Source organism: Drosophila melanogaster, chromosome 3R, assembly GCF_000001215.4.
Source record: "Drosophila melanogaster chromosome 3R".
NCBI classification, from domain to species: domain Eukaryota; kingdom Metazoa; phylum Arthropoda; class Insecta; order Diptera; family Drosophilidae; genus Drosophila; species Drosophila melanogaster.
The window spans coordinates 22,307,793-22,325,705 of NT_033777.3; the positions used below are offsets into that span (position 1 = coordinate 22,307,793).

Here is a 17,913-nt window from a genome sequence, read left to right on the forward strand (position 1 = left end):
TTTGTTTGGGAATATTCGAGTAGGAACCTGCCACTGCACTTTCTTTTTTTTTCTGTTTTTCATTCGTAGATTTCACCCAAATTGCTTTCATTTGTTTTAATAGGATGTGGAAGGATCTAGAGGCTATGAGTTTAGATTAGATCTGAGTGAATTTGTTTATATATATATTTTAATAGACACGAAAGTTGATTAAGAAGAAAGATACATTTGAAAGATACTATTCAAATTTAAAAAATGTATTTAGTCGATTTGAATTGTGTTGACATAAAATTTATCTTTTACTTCTACGTTTAAGTGCCGGTAATCCGTACTTAATAAAATATAATAATCTAGGCGGTTAAACAGCTGTTTGTATCTTCTTTCTCTAGAAGCGAAATATCTTTATTGAGCATTTACTACCAGCAAACAAAGTGAGGGTAGCTACAATATTATTAAGTGAAGTGTTTCCCCTTATTTATCTAAATAATCAGACGCCAATGAGCACTCTTTAAAGTCTCGGTCCTTTTAGCTCGCTGATATATTCAGCCACTATTTGTAACCTCGCAGAAACACTTCGCATCCTGTGATTTCCCCCACCAGGAGCAGGAGAGGGTTTAGAGCAATCTCAGCTTGCAGGAAGCGTCAGAGCAATCATCAATCATCCGCCAGAGGCAACTCCGAGATCCGGTGGAGCACGTGAAAGGACAGCGACATTGATGGAAAACAACACCTGGATTTTGCCCAACAGTGCTGTCACTTTATCTTTTTGGAATGTCCTTATAGAGATAAGAGAAGATCCTGACTTATTTCTCTAAATCAGCCCGCCAAAATGATAATCGATTCCTTGGTAGACAGGTGTGTAGAATTATCCAGTGAAACTCGCATTTGTTGTACATTTCGGGAAAACTCTTTATTTCTATGTGAACTGAAGTTTAAAAATATTCGATTTTTTCATATAACGTATGCAAATTTTGCTACACTTTTTGCGACTTTTTGCCAATCTATTTGTTTTGATTACAAGTGCAAAACATTTGGGGCATATGCTCGCTAAATATTTGTTTTAAACATTTAATATTCTAGGGGTGTATACATATAACTATACAAATGTGTGTAAATATATTCACTATGTTTTAAATGGGTAATTCTGACACGCTTTCGCGCGTGCTCTATTTTCATAAATATTATTTATTTATTTATTTGGGCAATCAATTTGCCGATTTTTTTGTCGTTTCTCTTCCATTTGCATTTGAAATGCTTTGGCCTTTTGCTTAAACACTTACGTATGTAAATTGAAATTTGTCGATGGCTGACCATCAGCGTTTATTGTAAATATTCGTATGTGGCTAAATGTAGGTATGTATATTTGCTGTTGTATATTTGTATGCAGACCGTAGGTCATCAATATTCATAATAAATTAATAAATATATATCTGTTAGCCTGATTGCCGAGCCAGGATCCTGCGATTCCGGCTCAGATCGGTATCCTTCAGCTCTCTCTCTCTCTCTCTCTCTGTCTCTGTCTGTTGTTTATTGTGATTTGTTGCGCTCGACTGGCCACTTGGCCATGTTAAAGCTGTCGTCTGCTTGACCTGGCAGCGGGAGAACCCCGATCCCCCTTCCCGAAGTGGGTCAATAAGGCTGGTCAATGATTTACGGCCAGCTGTGGCAGTTCTAATTTAAATTATGATTGAGCTTACGCATAAATTAATTGCCGTGGACACGTAGCAGAGGCTGGGATCAATATCGAAATGCCTCTCGCTTGATTGGCAGTGAATGTTATGGCCATTTCTATGGCGTGCATTCCGCAATCAATTTTTATTATGTATTATTTATTTTTGTTCAAATTAAAGCGAGCATGCCAGGCTGAATTTGACTTTGTATTTTACAGTTTACGCTTTGATTGCTGTCTCTGGTCTATTTCTGACGATTGCTCTCATTGTTTTTGGCCATTTAACTGACCGTGCTGTATGGGTATGGGTACTCTATATGTGTATGTATGTATGTATGATGTATATGCCTATGTATTGGTAGTGCAACAATTATATGTATATTAAACTGGCGCACAATTTTACACTTGACTGCCCGCTCAGAGTTTGTTGCTTTGTTTTCACTTTGCCTATATTTAATTTCACCTTTTTTCACTGTTTGCATTTTGTTTGTTTGTTTGTCTATACTATTTTCACTATTGCTGGTTTGCTGTTTGGCTGGTAGAGTCTCTGATGTGCTGCATTTAATTTAATTTCATTTAAATAAAATTATCATCGAAGCCTGGCAGGGTTAATTGCACGTTAACACACGCTAGAGGTGAATCGAATAAAAAATAAATTAAATATTAAATGGCTGCCATAGAAGTTTGGGGCTTCAGCCTTGGGGCGGGGCAAGTGCTTAAGCTAATTGCAGTTTCGCGACAAGCGGAACCGGAAACGCGCCTCGAAATGTCCGCAGATCCCTTGGCAAACGCACTCACGTAGCCGCTAAATGTTTCAATTTTCTGGCAGCTCAACGCGGCGCCGCAGACATTTAATAATAAACGCAGCTGCAGCACCGAAATGGCCAGAACTTTCCCGGATGTCTCGCTGGCTTTTTGGTAGTGCGTCTGGTGGCAGGGAATTGGATTTGGTTGGCTGCGGGGGGAATGACAAAGACAACCGCGAGCAAATGGCCATCGACCATTTTGATGCCTTTCGGCCAGAGAGCAAACAAAATTAAAAACGAATTTGAAATGCCTTTGCCTGGCTCAAAAATGCAAATCGCTTTCTCTGTCACCGAATAGAGATGGGATATGCTAGTGCAGCTCGAAGAATAGAAATATCCCTTTAAAATAAACACCTAGGCATGGCATTAAGGTAAGAAAGTTACACTGAATTGCTGTGCACTCCATATGGCAATATATACAATATATATTAAAGAACTTTTTATTCATATTAAAAATCGTTTTACATTCTGCGGTAGAGCTGAGGAAGGGTGAAAATAATAAAGTAGTACTGCTTTAAGGACTTCCCATCACTGTCGACACGCACACACGGCAAGAAAGAGAGACAATCACACACATACAGGCCATGCTGGACAAGTTGCATACTTTCGGGCGCAACATGCAATTAAAATGCAAAAAAGGCAAATGGCAGAGCGACCATTTCGGCTTCAGGTCGATTCCGTTGCGTTCCGTTCCGCCTGCAGCTGCAACTCGAAAAACCAAAGACCAAAATCGATGCAGTGCCAAGTTGAAACGGAAATGCCAGAGCCGAATCCGCATCCGCATCCGTCCGTTCGTCTGTCCGTGAGCATGGTGTCCGTGTGTCTGTGCAACGTCTGCGGTTAGAACAAGTTTGCCAGCCTGCATCTGTGTTTTTGCGTGTGTGTGGCTATGCGACTACATGTGTGTGTGCGTGTGAGCCAGTGTGCGAGTGTGCGTGTTGATTTAGCGTTAAGCTTGTTGGATTTTTGCGTTTTGTCAACATTCCCCCGGCCAGTTGTCGATGCATTCGCAGACTGCTGCTGCGGCGGCTTTCTCGGGGTGTTCAAATAATTGCCGATAGACTTCGGGGCAAGAGCATTTCGAGATTGATTCTGGTTGGGGTGGGAGCATGCACACAGAGAAAAATAATCATGAACATTTCCATCGATTTGTTGTTTGCGTGCAGGGTGATCAACTAATGGCTTTTGAGTTAACAGCAGAAAGGCTGTTTAAGTGTTTCAACAAGTGTCAAAAAATGTGCAAAGGATTTGATTTTGCGGTCTTTAGTTTGAGTTCGATTTTTTCTCTGTGCAGAATATACTGTTGAATCAACGGGGCGGTGAAGTGCTGCTTAGACTAGGCTTAGTGTTCATTAATGGTCAAGTGACTATACAGTGGGTGCGAATAGTGATCAGGTTGGGTCCCTCAATTAGTCCTATGGGTATATTAAACTCAACACTTGCAGATATGATTCCTATAGCTAGTTGTCCTCCTATTTGTTAGTTATAAATGCATTAATATTGCTTCGTTGGCCTGCTCTATTTCCTTTACTATTTAGCCTCATCCTTTAGATTATGATCCTGCCTTTCTTAACATTGTGTATCACCTGATTGAGAATAATGATTGACTCAACAATTTCTATAAGTGAGTGGTATGTGGTTTCTGTTATCCTGTATATTCGGTCTAAGCAGCAGCGATGCTGCTTAGGGCCGAATCCTAGGGATGCTTCGTATAGTTATTGAGCGGCATCTCGTTCACATGAGTGTGTGCCACCTCCTTGTTCCGGTCATGAATGGCCATTTCCATTGGAGCACTGGCTGGCTTTTTCTGGGCCGCCTTCTGTGTCTTTAGCTGGAAGATAGTAACCGTTTAATTATGATACATTTTAGTATTCAGAGTTCTCTTTAGTTACTCTCTGTATGGTCTTTTCAAAGTCCTGATGCGGCTCCGGTCGCTTCATCGTGCTGCAGTTTCTCAGGCGCTCATTGGTCTGCAATGGTAAGTTGTTGTAACAATATGAGGTTAATTTATGTTTTAAAAATGAATTTTGTTTTGGCACCTGTTACAAGGTTGTATAAATTGTGTTCTCCCCGCCACTTTGGCATGTTATTCCAGCTATTTTGTGCCCGCCCATGATTACTTCATTAACCCGAGTCAGACCGAACAAATCGACACCTCAAAACAACCGCAGCCAAAACTTCAAATGGAAATGGGAAATGTCAAATGAAAAGCGCCGGGCAGTCGAGTAAGTGTAATGAAAGGGCAACGCTGGTTGCTGGTTGCTCCTGTCCCCGGAGCAGCATTTCCGCAACAGACCGCATAATGAGTGCCGTTGAGGAGCTGGAACACACGCTCTGGGTGACCTTTGACCGGAGGAAAAAGCACAGCAGAGCTGGGGCCAAAGAAAGGTAATGAGTGCCAGAGGACACGCTGCACACACAAAAGAAGTTGTCCCGAACACGAAGCACAATTGTCGCCAGTGCTTAGCCCAAGTCATTTTCAAAATTGACCGCAAAACTCGGGAGGAACCGGAGTGGACAATCTGCAGCCGTGGTCCTCGGCAGCGGCAAATTGTGCTTAAATATTAAATGAACAGCCGGCGAAGGAGCGGGCACATACAAAAGAAAAACCGGACAACAACCGTAAAACACGGAAAGTTATAAACTCTCGTCGGACTCCGGAGGACCCGCAACCCAAATAAAAAGGACACACAAAAAAGTAACCAAAAAAAAGGAATGGAAGCTTTAACCTGGAAGCTGGATGGCAATGGAAATGGAAAAGTGCACGGCGACAGGACACACAAAACAAAACACTTTGGCACGCCTGAAATAATAAAAACAAATGCGAATGGAAAATGGACAGTCGTGTGTAGGGAGCTCCACCTGATCCCCACCCACATCTTTCACATCCGGCATAACAACCGCAGCAAAGCCGAAATGCGCCAAGGTGCAAATGACCAGGTAACGTGGAGTTCCAGGAACGTTCCTCGTCCTCAGGTCCTTGACAACGCCCCCGACAATGCGATTGGCGCTCTCGTCCCCAGTTTTGTCCTCTGCGATTTCAGCACTCAATGCACTCAGAAACAGTACACCAAGTTCAATTTATAACTCATTTTGCAAATAAAAATGCGTTTAATTAGTTTTAAGGATAATATATAAAACTATAATATGCACACTTAAGATAGGTATTTGTTTAGGATGTATCTCAGCTCAGCTTTTAAGACTCACTGTAATGAACAGACGAATTTTTGCCAGTGCATTGCGCATCCTGTCGTGGATTTCCATCTGTATCTGGCACTTGCACTTGCAGGACCCCCGCCCTCATCGGCAGTTCATATCTCGGAGTCTGCCATTTGCATCCGGCACATGTCCTTCCCGCACTGCCCGCTACCAGCTTCCACCATACCGCTCCCGTGACTCCTGACCCCCAGCAAGCCGTGCTCTTTTTGCTCCGGCTGTGTTGTCATTGTCTGGTCTCGACCACTCGCCCAGCGCAAGTCAACGCAATTAACGGTAATTGCCTTTTATCGGCTTAGCCTTGATAAAGTTTTCCACCGCCCCCAGGCTTTTCCGCCCCGCCCATTTTCCAGAACGCGAACTTTCCTAGTTATTGCTGCTATTGTTGTTGCTGCGGCCATCGTTGTTATTTGTAGGTTTACGCGGTTTTTATATTTTAATTTAATTTTATAAGTAGTCCCAGTGCTACGGCCCCTCCTCATCCGCCAAACTTGTCCATGGCAAAAATTCGACATTAAACAGAACAGCGAATGGTCTCGTTGGTGGGTGGGAAAGGGGATCGGGAAAAGTTTTTGTTTTGAATGCGGCAAGGAAATGCTTTGAAGTTGGCTCCAAATTATGGAACTTTTCATGGCTTTCCAGAGAGATAGGGAGCGGCGGTAGGGACATTCTCCCCATCCAGAATGAAGGAGGCGGGAATTAAACTGCGACCGAAATGCGAAAACTCGTTCCATTTTCATAATTCTAAAGCAACTAAGGGGTTGTCAAATGCTCGACTAATGAAAATGTCACTGTCTATATGGCGTTAAACATAAGTGTCGAATGGAAACCAAAGTAAAAAGTTCAAATTTTTGTTTGCCACGCAAAGAGCCAGTAAAGATTATTCAAGATTTAAAGCAGAGGAAATTAGAAAATTCTTAGCACAAGTCTCAAACAATAAAATAGATAGCCATTCCATAGGGACAATTGAGAACATTCCTATATTTATTTGGTTGATTTACCCAGTCCACATTTTCTATGACAACTAAACTTTTACCATTACCCACACAAACAAGGAAACTTGGAAGCAAGCCGAAAAGTAGGCAATAAAAATGCTTTCTTAACCGGAAATGACAAAATCACACACGAAATGGTTTCGATAAAAAAAAGGTCTACCTTTTTTGTAAGTGGCACCCAATTTGCGACCTCCAAACTCACCTTCAACTGCATTCCCTCCGTGGCGTTCAGCTCATCTCCACTTTGCCGGAGGCCCTGCAAAAACCTGTGAAAGACCGTTCTCCGCTGCTTGTGCTTGTTCCGGCCCTCTAACCAATCCAATCCAATCCAGATCCAGTTCCAAATCCAAATGCGGAGGCAGTCAGGCGAACAATCAAACCGAGAATCAAACAGACATTCATTTGATTAACCAGACAGCCAAAGTTTAAGCGCAAACCAATTTAATTGAATTAAAAGCCATAAAAACCAAACAGCCGCCAAACTGTCTCTAACCACAGCTTCCGGTGCCTCCTCCTCCGATTTTAGACGCTCCTCACCTGTTGCCGAAAAGTTGTAAAAGAAATTGGTCCGTGCTCCCGGATAACTGTGCTGCATCCCGTTCAGATTCAGAGCCGACTTGGAGTCGATGGCGTTCCGGGCCATGCGATTGGCCAAATCATTCTGCGTATAGCTGTAGATTTCGTTCTCCTCGCGATTTGATAGGCAACTGGAGGGCTGCACAAGCACGGAAAATATATAATATATATAGATCAATAAAAACTAGGTTTATCGTTTTTTAAAGACCTCAGTCATAAATATTCAATATTTTAAAAGCGATTTCATTGGTATTTCATATGAAGAAGGATTGAAACAATAATGATGTGCGTGCCCAACTTAGCCCATTGTCCTCTGTCATTTTCACAAAGTAATCCCAAGTAGTCCCCAGTAAATTTCTTTCAGTGCATGCACACATAAAAGAACACACATGAGCATGCATAATAAACCAAAGGGAAGGGATCGGAAATGAATTAGAGTCTGATTAGCTGGATGTCGTAAAAGCCTTTGCGGCCGTAAAAGTCACGGTTCGAAGTCGAAGCATATGCTTACCAAGTACTTGCCGGGCACATAGAGCGGCTGGCTGTGGCTGGTGGGCATCACCGAGGAGCTGACCAGACCCGTTCCGCTGCAGCTGGGCCCAGCCATCCGGCGGGACAGCGTGTGCCCCGTGGAGATGCGCACGTGGCGCTCCTTCCACTTGGACAGGCGCACCTGCTCGATGGCGTCCAGCACGTCGTCGTACGGCATGTTGATCTGTTTGCTGTAGTGGGCGGCCAGGCCCTCCAGGTAGCCTCGTTTGCCCTCCTGCATGGCGAGAAAAGACAATACCCATTATTTGGTAATATTAGAAGAGCGCCAACTAAATATGCATAATCGAGAAGTAACGGAATGATCTATTGCATCAAACAATATAATAATTCATTTGTATCTTTTTATTTTAATGGTAATGTATTGCTATTATTATATCCCTAAATCAATTGTTATTACATAACCCCAATTTAAAGACACAATTTCCTGCGGTGCATTGGAAAGTTGCAAGTTGGTCACGGAGATCCCAAGATCCCTAAAAGTCTTAACCGCAATCCACTAAGGCCAGGGTCAAAAGCATGTCGTCAAGAAGCAGAAGGAGCAAGGTGGGCGCACAAGTGTTAATATCTTCCGGTAATTAGCGAGAGGCTGCCACTTAAATGTGTCCTGTTTGACATTCAAAGCGGTCACTGAAGCGGCAGCATCGTGCTCCTTTATGCTGCTCCATCTGCAGCTGCGTCTCCATCTGCATCCGTATCCGTATCTGCATCTTCTGTGTGTCTATGTCTATGTCGATGTCTGCACCTGCATCCTCGAGTCGGGCAGAACTAAATTCACTGAGCCCCAACCCTCACGGCCTGGCAAATTCATTTATCGTCGCATTCATGTAATGCACATGCAAACATTTGTGCTGAAATGCAACTTGTCTGCAGCTGTCAGTCAGTTAGACACACAGATACTACTACTACAACTACAGCTGCAGATGTAGTACATAACCACCCGCACACCCACACACCCACACACCCAGGGGGCTGTCTGTCTCATCAGCGCAAAGTGCAATTAGTTGAAGTTGGAGCCCGCGCGTCAACATGGCCCAGACGAAGGGAGCGTCGAGGGGGCCAGAAGCCAACAAGTTCTGTCTAACCAATCCCCTCATCGCCCTCATTCAACCGGCAGACACCTTTCTTCACTGCCATTCGGTATAATTCCATTTCGGGCTTAAAGTTGCATTTCAATTTGCGCCGCCACAAAGACAACAATCGTAAATATTTAACCACATCTTGGCGCACTAACTATGCCAAGTACTGAGCCATCAGTTCGGGACCGGAAAAAAAGAGGACCTCAACTGGCGCTAATTAAAATGCAAAGCAGCAAAACCTGATGCAGCCTATAACAAAGTTTTCACACATAACCACGGAGCAGTCTCAACACTTTTTGAAGGGAACAGGAACCGAAATAGAAGTGATAGTACACAGAAATAAACATTAACATGCTTTGAAGGACAATCAAAATATAAACCAAGAACGCCTATTTCATGTCAAGTGCTTTGGGATTGGGTCATTCCAGTTCATATTAAGCCCGCTAGTAATAGAATGCAGAAAAAATTCGAAAAAAAATCTGTTTTTTTTTTTCTCAGTTGAGTTACAAATTCAGCAGCAGGAGCTGGAGCGGAAGCCTGCGGATCGCGTGGCCTGCATATTAAGCAGCTGCATCGGAATCTGAAGAGTGTCTGGCAAACTGTCAACACTCCATGCGTGCTCAATAGGCACGTCTGCCACGCCCACTGGTACAGAAGCCGCCCCCAAGGGTGGTGAGGATGTGCATAGACCTCAACTTTAAATGGAGATGGCTTTGCATCTATTTGCATTGCATTGCATTGCATTGGATTGCATTTCTTTGGCGGAATGCAGGCGGCCCTGAACTAGTGACATGTTTTCAGCCAACAAAACGTGGACAAAGGCACCAGAAGTCATCAGAGCAAACGAGGCTGCCAAATGCCTTTCAATGTGCACTTCTTTCACGCGACCACAGTGGGCCTGCTATCTGGAAAACTAAATACAAATGCTGATGAATAGTGCAAGGAACGGCTTTCGGTTTATAAAATTTACCAGCTTTTAGTCACGTTTCAAGCAAATACTATAGGATATTCCTTAAACAGTACATGCTTTTATGTCACCTTCATGCTTTTGCCACTATTTCCAGTTGCGATTTGCAGGCCCAGCAATTTCGGGGCAAACATTTAATTGTAGCTTTCTCGCCCAACTCATTTGACTGAAACGCAACCACAATGCTGAGCTTTATCTGTAAGCCAGCAGCAACCGAAAAATACGCGCCAAAATAAACAAAATTAACGCAATGCAAAATCATTTCCCCAACCTGGGACCAACGTACATACAATATAATAAAATAAACAAAACAGCGGGTGGCCGATGGGCTGAAGTGGACACAGTGTATGTTGAGGTGACCCAGCGGGCCTTCGTTGGTTGGTTGGCCACTCGGTTTAACTAAATTAAAATCGTGTTAATTTCACATTAGAGCGCACACAGCGCTGGCTCCCCGAACGGCTGTCACACGTTGCACTTGCATCCTGTGCCCGCAACCGCTCACTCTTGGCCACGGCCCCTGGGAGGGCAGGATGCAAATTGCCAGGACCCTAAACAAAACGACCATAGATAAGAGCAATCGCTGGATGGTTGCTCGCCACAGTTAGTTGGGATAGTTTGCCGCGGCAGGCTCAATGCTTAATTTAATAAAGTACACAAGGAACAATGCTAACAATTTAAAATAGGTTTTGATATGATAATGAGAAACTATTTACTTACCGGCGTGGAGTACGGATGGGCGGTGAGTCGTATGCCATCTGCCTCGAGGTGGCGCTTCATAACCGCTTCCAGCTCCTTCATGGTCACCGGCGTATCACAGTCGGAGGCCAGGATCTCGTTGCTGCTGCTCAGAGCCTTCGGATCGTTGATCAGGACATAGACAATTGCGGCGCCTTTCTCTCGCAGCATGCGCACACTCTTCAGAAGTTTGCCACGATGCGAGGGATTATCGACACCGATGGCATCCAGATCGATCTCGCCAATCTGCTTGCAGATCTCCAGCTCATCGTAGCCGTTCTCCAGGAAGCTCTCGCCGTAGTGGGCCAGTCCAATGGTGCGCAGCCACTCGCAGACGATGTTGTGGTGCGGCATGCTGGTGCTGGCATTCGCATTCGCGTATCACGTGGCTCCGCTGGGAAACGGAAGGTCCAGCGGTGCGAAGGAGACCTTGTTCAGGCGCTGCGGCTTCGTCGAGGTGCTGGCGCCACTGGCACCACTAGCTCCACTAGCTCCACTGACCCCACTGGATCCGACGCCAGTCGCCAGCGGCTCCGGTTGGTTGCAGCTGCTGGCGGCACTGCTGCAGCTGCTGCTAGAGGTTGCCTTCATAGCAGCGGCAACAGGAGCGAGTTGCACAGAGTACTCTGTTCGAAAAAAAAATTTGATAAGAAAATCATTTACGCAAAGCTTTAAACAATTTTATATAACTGCCACCACAGGTGTAATATACCCATTCCATCTATGACTAGGGGCATAAAAACATAAACATTAAATTAAATTGAGTTTGGCTTCGTGGGTGTAACGAATGGTATGAATTTCATTTACCAGGCTCAACAGTGCGTATGCGTAATATGGTTTCGGCTACTTCCGGTGGCCATTCAACTCGCCTGACAGGTGTAGGTCATGGGGGAACTGCCTGGATCTGGATCTGGATGGCCAGGGGCAGGGGCCTGGCATATCAATTTGCGTTAATAGCAGTCATTGTTCACTCGCAATCGAGGGAATGGGCAAAGGCCTCTGCCGAGTCCTGCCTATAAGCACTTAATGATAATGCTCGGTCATGTACACGAGCCACTAAAACACTTGAATATGCTTAGCCCCGGAAGCCACTTGCATATGAATAAGCCACTTAAAATGACAGATGGACCAGTGCAGACGGTGGAGGCATCTCCACGGGGGGCGGGGCCGGATGGCAGCGCCCTCGGGTCACAGACAAAAGACAAAAGGAAGTCGTCTAACTATTTGTGCAATGCCCATTCCCCGACAACGACCCCGATCCTTGTTTGTTGTCTCCGGGTATGTTTGTGTGTATGCTTGGCTGTAAAAATATTTTTGCTTGTCGAAAAATGAAATGCAAATGTCTGCTGGCAGCAGAAATATTGTCCAGCCGTTTCCTCCTCGTCAGGTGGCTGGCAATCTACCCCCGAAAAGTGTGGTCCAAGGAGGCAGACAATGGCATAATGAAAATAATGTGGCTACAGTTTGGCCACACAGGGAACTGCAGCTGTCATTGAGTGTGCTAGATTGAAGTGGTCGAGTCCTCCATTTGCCCTGCCCGAATCTCAGCCAGGCCGTGGATTTATATACAAGAACTTCGATCCAAAGTGAGAGACAACTAATTGACTCAGCTTGACTTGGCTTCGCATACCTTTCATATTGATAAACACATGCTAGACAAGATGCCAGAATGCCGGACAATGGGGCGGATGAGTGACCTCCGGCTAAGGGGATGAAAGTGATGAGGCTTTTAGCAGATGAAAGGCACGAAATTGCTGGAAGGGTCCGAGTGGAACTTGAGCAGTAGGAATCCGATAGCCCGGGCAATTCAGAGCTATTTTAATATTGAAATGATTTAAGATCTGAATTGATAAGGGAATAGCATGAAACGGGGTTCAAAGAAAAACTTAACCTCAGCAGTCAAGGCATTTAAGCATAACCATAAGTGTATACTCTTTGATTTTATTTAATGGTGCTCATTGAAACTTAACCTAAATGCTTTGATTATGCGATAGCATGCTTGCTGATAAAATTGCAAATCTATAATTCAGTTATAAGGCGCCCAATCTGAATTATTCCTACCCCCTTCATGCCAACGCCTCTGAGCTGCTGCAGCTGCAAATATTTAACCACATGCCCACCCGCATCTCAGACTCCCGGGAAAACTTTCGGCACATTGTTAGCATAATAAACACATAATAAAATGCAAAAGGCAAAATCAGTAAAGTCAATTTTGAAGATGTTTTGCATACGCAGCCGTTGCAAACAGCTTGCCAAAGTTTATTTACGAGCTAGCCGAGCAAACCCCGTTCCGGCTCAAAACCCAAAAAGGTTGCAATTCTCGGTTAATGAATGTCAGTGGCACTCCGTACATGGGCCATATACATACTTCCATTCCATACTATACCATACCATATATTTCGCATGGAAAATGTCATATATAAGATGCTACGGGTCGAGTGTAATTACATGAAAGCTGGACTAAATTTGCATATGCCGCAAACTGACTACGATAAGCGTCTTAAATTTTCAATTTCATTGTTTATTAAGTGCCAAATAATTGTTTGTGTGCAGTGAGCTGAATTTGTGATCAAAGGTGTTCGGCCAGCCCACGTTTTCCGTTTGTAATTTGCAATTTCCTGGACTCCTTCACCTTCGCCCTCAAGAGTATATATCCTCTGCTATAATTATGAGAAATTCGTAAGCCCTGAAGCGTGTGAAAATTCGCAAATGCATCGCGCTTTCCCCGATTACCACCATTGATTATCGCCTTAGCTTTCTAATTACGAAACTTTCCAAAGGGGATTAAGTCCAACTCCTGTGCCACTTACAGCCCACTGTGCGAAAGTGCTGAAATTAAACAGAAACAGAAGCAGCACTCACATTCGCAGATAAACATAAGCCGGCTCGACAATGGCCCCATTGTTTATGGCTTTCACATAAATTTTTATGCAAAATTTCAGCCAGAGTAATTAATTTTAATATGAAAGCCAAACATGCGCGCTCTAACAATTGTCATATAATTTGCCGTCTAGACAGTGGAAATTTAGTATTTTCAATTAACTGCAATGGCAACTGAGCGCTGCAACCTGCCACCCCCTTAACCCATTCCAACCCTTAACACCCCAAAGCACAACAATGCACACAAAAAGGCGCACACTGATTATTTCCACGACGAGGGCAGGAAGTGGAAAAAGCGAGCTGCAGCTCCTCTGACTGCTGACTGCCATGTTGACATTGTTGGCTCAAAAAAAAAAAAAAATAGAAAATATACGGAAAATAAAAACAACTAAATTCCGGAGCAGGCAAAGTATGATTTCACTGCAATCCGACGGTTTAGTTCACTCGTAATGCTAATGAATTTAAGATATCAGTACATAATTATTAAAGATAAGTTTTTTAATATTTAGCTATACTAAAAAACTCAAATCTTAAATTCACGAGTGGCAAACAAAAGTTTTAGATATCCTGGATGCAAATATATTCCCTAGTTGAACGTGCACCCATTGTGCAGGGGAAATCAATCCACTGAATGGCTGAATTCGATGGGAAAACAGCGAAAATGAGCCGGGATACCCCTGCTCGGACGCCCCTGCTTGCAGCCTTGAATCCGGAATATCAGGCGTGCAGCAGCAGGCAGAGCGACGTCCTCAAGGTTGGCAACAAAATTGCACTGCCAGTCACTCGAAGGGGTGTTCACAATGGTGAAGGGGGTGGTGGGTCACGAATTGCAGAAAAAATGAAAGGGGTAATGGGAGGGGGGGGGGGTCGGGTTGCAGCCTCGTTCGTGTGCCAATGTCAGTGCACCTGGCGCTGCACTTGGCACTCGGCATTCACTTCGAGTCGCAACTCAACTCGCCTCAACTCATCTCATTTCAACTCGACTGGCTGCTCCCTTTCCCAGCCAACAGTGCGTATTGCGGTGGCCGGGAAGCCTTACAAAGGGGGCATCCCCACCCATAGGCTTCAGCTTCGATTTCACTTTTTTCCTTTTTATTTTTTTGGTTTGGTCCCCAGCTCTCGCACTCGTTTTTTAATTGAAATTTCATTTGCCCCGTTTGTTTGCACATAATTACGATTCGGGGGACTTTTGTCGCTTGTTATGCAAATTTAAGGCCAGCTCATCCCGCGCTGAATGAGTGTGAATAGACGGAGATGCATGAATGCCCAACTCGAGCTGCATTCTCATATTTTTCATATTTATTCTTTTCGGCTTCGCTGCGGTTTCATTGTGGTGGGAATGGCCCAAAAAGGAATGGTTTTAGACGGGCTGAATGGAAGAAGACAGCCTCCAGTCAGCTGAAGCTTCATTCAGCTTCCAGTTTCTCGATGGTTAAAAAATGAGCACGAAACTAAAATCCTTTCAAATAGTGAACTCGTCTGGGAAGGCTGCAAGAAGCTGCAGACAAGTTTTCCAAATGCATCCATAAACTGTGCTACTTGCAATGTTTTAAGTATCAAAAATGTCTCAGATTATAGCAAATTTCAATGAAGCGAAGCGAAATTTGTAGTTCTTTGGTTGGTAAAGGCTTTCGGTATCTTTCTGATGTTAAAATTTGAATATTTACATATTACTATTTTAGCACTAGCACCTTAATTGGCGCGCACTATTTCAAACTAATAACCTATTTAGGCAATCAACTGAATAATAGTTATCAATCTGATATGAAGCCGTGGATTAGTACGAACCCCAGTCGTACTTCCCCACAACGCTCCGGAAATCCGGCAGTTAAACCCATTGACTGCTGATTGAGTAATCAACGAATCGAGACCCCGTAATTCCGCAATTTACTTACATTGTGAGCCGTAATCAGTAGGTGGATCGGCTGTGTCCTGTTCGCGGCTCTCAAGACATGCAAACACTCGCGCACACTCACAGCCAAGTTAAGCGGTTCGGAAGTCGCTATATATAATCAAATGCTGCCGCACTTCATTTGCCGGGGATTGGCCAACTGCTCCGTGCCCGCAAAGACATAATCCCAATGCCACCCACTTGTTGGGGACTCGACCACTGGATAAGTTCTACACGGAAGAAAACTAATCGAATTGTATTGGCCAATAGGTACTCAATGCATCTTGAGTTGCATTAATCTATCAGATCTCATTCAATGTAAGAAATCAAATTTTTGTTCTTGATTAAGTCTTTTTAAGTAAGCAGTAAGTTTATTAGAATATTTTATAAATAATATAAAGTTACTGTAATATTTTTTGTATTATATATTTATATTGAGCTAGCGCAAAAAACACGGACTTAGACCATTAAAAGGAAACGTAACATCAAACAACAAACAAGATTAAGAAAATGCTGTTACTTGCTGTTACTGAACAAGCACTAATATTTTGTCATTATCTTTAATGATTTTTATGGATGTGAAAACATACCGAAAGGGGTGTTTTATTTAGCTTTCTCTCAGTGTAGAGCCTGCCGATCACACACGCACAATTGCCGTTCGTTTGATTTACGACATCGGATTTGAAATTCCCCGCCGTTGCCTGCGTTTTTTCTTCTAACCAATTTTTTTTTGGCCAGAACAATGGCTGGCGAAAACGCGCGCAAAAACTGTCACCGGAAGTAGGTTCGCCAACCGGAAACGCGGAATGGTGCAAAATGGCGGGCAAATTACGCGACAAGCGGCAGTTTGCTGCCCGGCTGATTGCAAGGCGTACTCAGTGAGACGGCCAAAACGAATAGGCGAACTGCAACCGTGCACCGTGCAACCGGGAGCGGAGTAAAAAAACGCAACCAAAGTATGCAAAGCACGCGAGCGTACTGTGGCACCATCAGCAGAAACACGGCCTCCTGGGCCTGGGTTCTTGCCACTGCCTCAGTTGCCTCTGTTGGCTATGTTGCCTCTGCCGGTGCCGTTGCCGGAGAATCGAGAATCGGGCAGAGCAGAGCAGTGCAGTGCAGAGCAGAGCAACTGAACTGAACTCCTCGAGGAAGGCCGCGCCGTGAACATTAACGCTAGCGTTAACGCTAACGATAGGTTGACGGATGGGGGTAATCGGGGGTCTGGCTGGTTGCAAGTGCCCCGTTGTAAGCGATACCCAGGAGGGAGGGTTTTTTTTTTTTTTTCAACCCAGCTTTTTATTTAACTCTTCTTTTTGCGGGCCATGCCGTGCATTCTCTTTTTATTCTCGCTGCAGCCACCCCGAAGCGGAGCTGAGGCTTCAGCCTAAGAGCGGAAAGTAGGTGAGGCACATGAGCTCGACGGCTGGCAGGATGAGGCAGCGGATGAGGGGCAGGATGAGGGGCCCGGAGAGTGTTTACCCCGGCTTAGACGGCTCTGACAGGCCGTCTGGGCTCCAAAGCATGAATGAGTTGTGGAAGCAAATGAAGTGCCACGCCAGCCGACGTTGCAACCCGCAGCGTATTTAAATATAGCAGAGAACAAGCAGCAGCACCAGCAACAGCAGTGGCAGTGGCAGCGGCGGCAGTGCAACGCGTGCAGCAGCAACGGAAAAGGCAGCAGCTGCGCAGCCAGCAGAGACCAACGCTGCGATGCACTGGGAGAAAAGAGTGTGCTCTATGCACAATATTATTGCGTTCCTTACAGCAATACTTTAAAGCTTTATATATGGAATGGAGTGGCAAAGCTTAAGAGAATAGTTGAGTGAAAAACTGTAAAGAACCTTGTCCATTGAATACACTTTTTAGTAAAATATATATATATATATATACTTCATTATAGGTATATATGTTTCAGTGTACCAGGACAGGCGGCAGACGCTCACAGGCTATCATGTCACCGCTGGCGTCCTCATTTGTCTGTTTGCCTTGTGTGCTTGTGCAATTTTTTTATATTTTATTTTTAATTTCTTTTTTTTTAATTTTTGAGCCAGACTGGCAGTCAGTCAGTTTAGTTGCTAGCGCGCCTGGGCATATTTTGTGCTTCATCATCTCGGCCGCTGATGATGACACATGCGAATGACTGCAAACAAATCCAGGGAGCGGCAGTTGCTGCTGCTGCTGCTGATGTAGCTGTTGCCACTGCAGACTGATATTGCTGCTGTCATCAGCAACATTTCGCTGTGGCAGCTTCGCTGAAACTTTCTCATGGAGCGGGCGACTGTTTGCTGATGCAGCCAAATGCGAAAAGCGGGTGTGCGCCACACCTGCCGACCTTGGTGGGTGGGTCTAGACCCGGGTACCAGAACTCCCACGGTGGTTTAATCAACGAATTACGCCGGATTGGAGTGTTAATAATGCAAATCTATAGATGGCAACGCGGACTAATCAGATTGGATGCAGAATATTGCAGGCTTTTTGGAGGGATGTCATTAAAAAATAGAAAACACGGGTAAATTCGTGTTTATTTGATAAGATATCTTGGAAAGGGAATTAGGAATGTTAGCACATTTC

General features: G+C 44.5%; 1 protein-coding gene and 1 non-coding gene across 6 annotated transcripts; one reads left to right on the plus strand and one right to left on the minus strand.

The window, feature by feature from the left end:
* Positions 1–870: 870 nt before the first annotated feature.
* On the minus strand, positions 871–16,302 carry CG34377 (uncharacterized protein). 5 transcript variants are annotated; one of them, NM_142761.4, is made up of 8 exons: positions 15,933–16,302; positions 15,347–15,572; positions 10,554–11,197; positions 7,753–8,007; positions 7,203–7,380; positions 6,868–6,974; positions 4,347–4,424; positions 871–4,285 (listed from the first exon to the last, which is right to left on the minus strand). In NM_142761.4, the coding sequence occupies exons 3-8, from the start codon at positions 10,923–10,925 to the stop codon at positions 4,151–4,153; spliced, it is 1,125 nt and encodes a 374-aa protein (NP_651018.2). In that variant the 5' UTR covers positions 10,926–11,197; positions 15,347–15,572; positions 15,933–16,302; the 3' UTR covers positions 871–4,150. The 5 variants fall into 3 exon arrangements, with proteins under 5 accessions (NP_651018.2, NP_001262830.1, NP_001303543.1 ...); NM_001300532.1 differs by having other exon boundaries at positions 15,347–15,587; NM_001260307.2 differs by lacking the exon at positions 15,347–15,572.
* asRNA:CR46261 (antisense RNA:CR46261) lies at positions 6,751–7,370 on the plus strand. Its single transcript, NR_133434.1, has 2 exons — positions 6,751–6,832; positions 6,898–7,370.
* Positions 16,303–17,913: the final 1,611 nt, after the last annotated feature.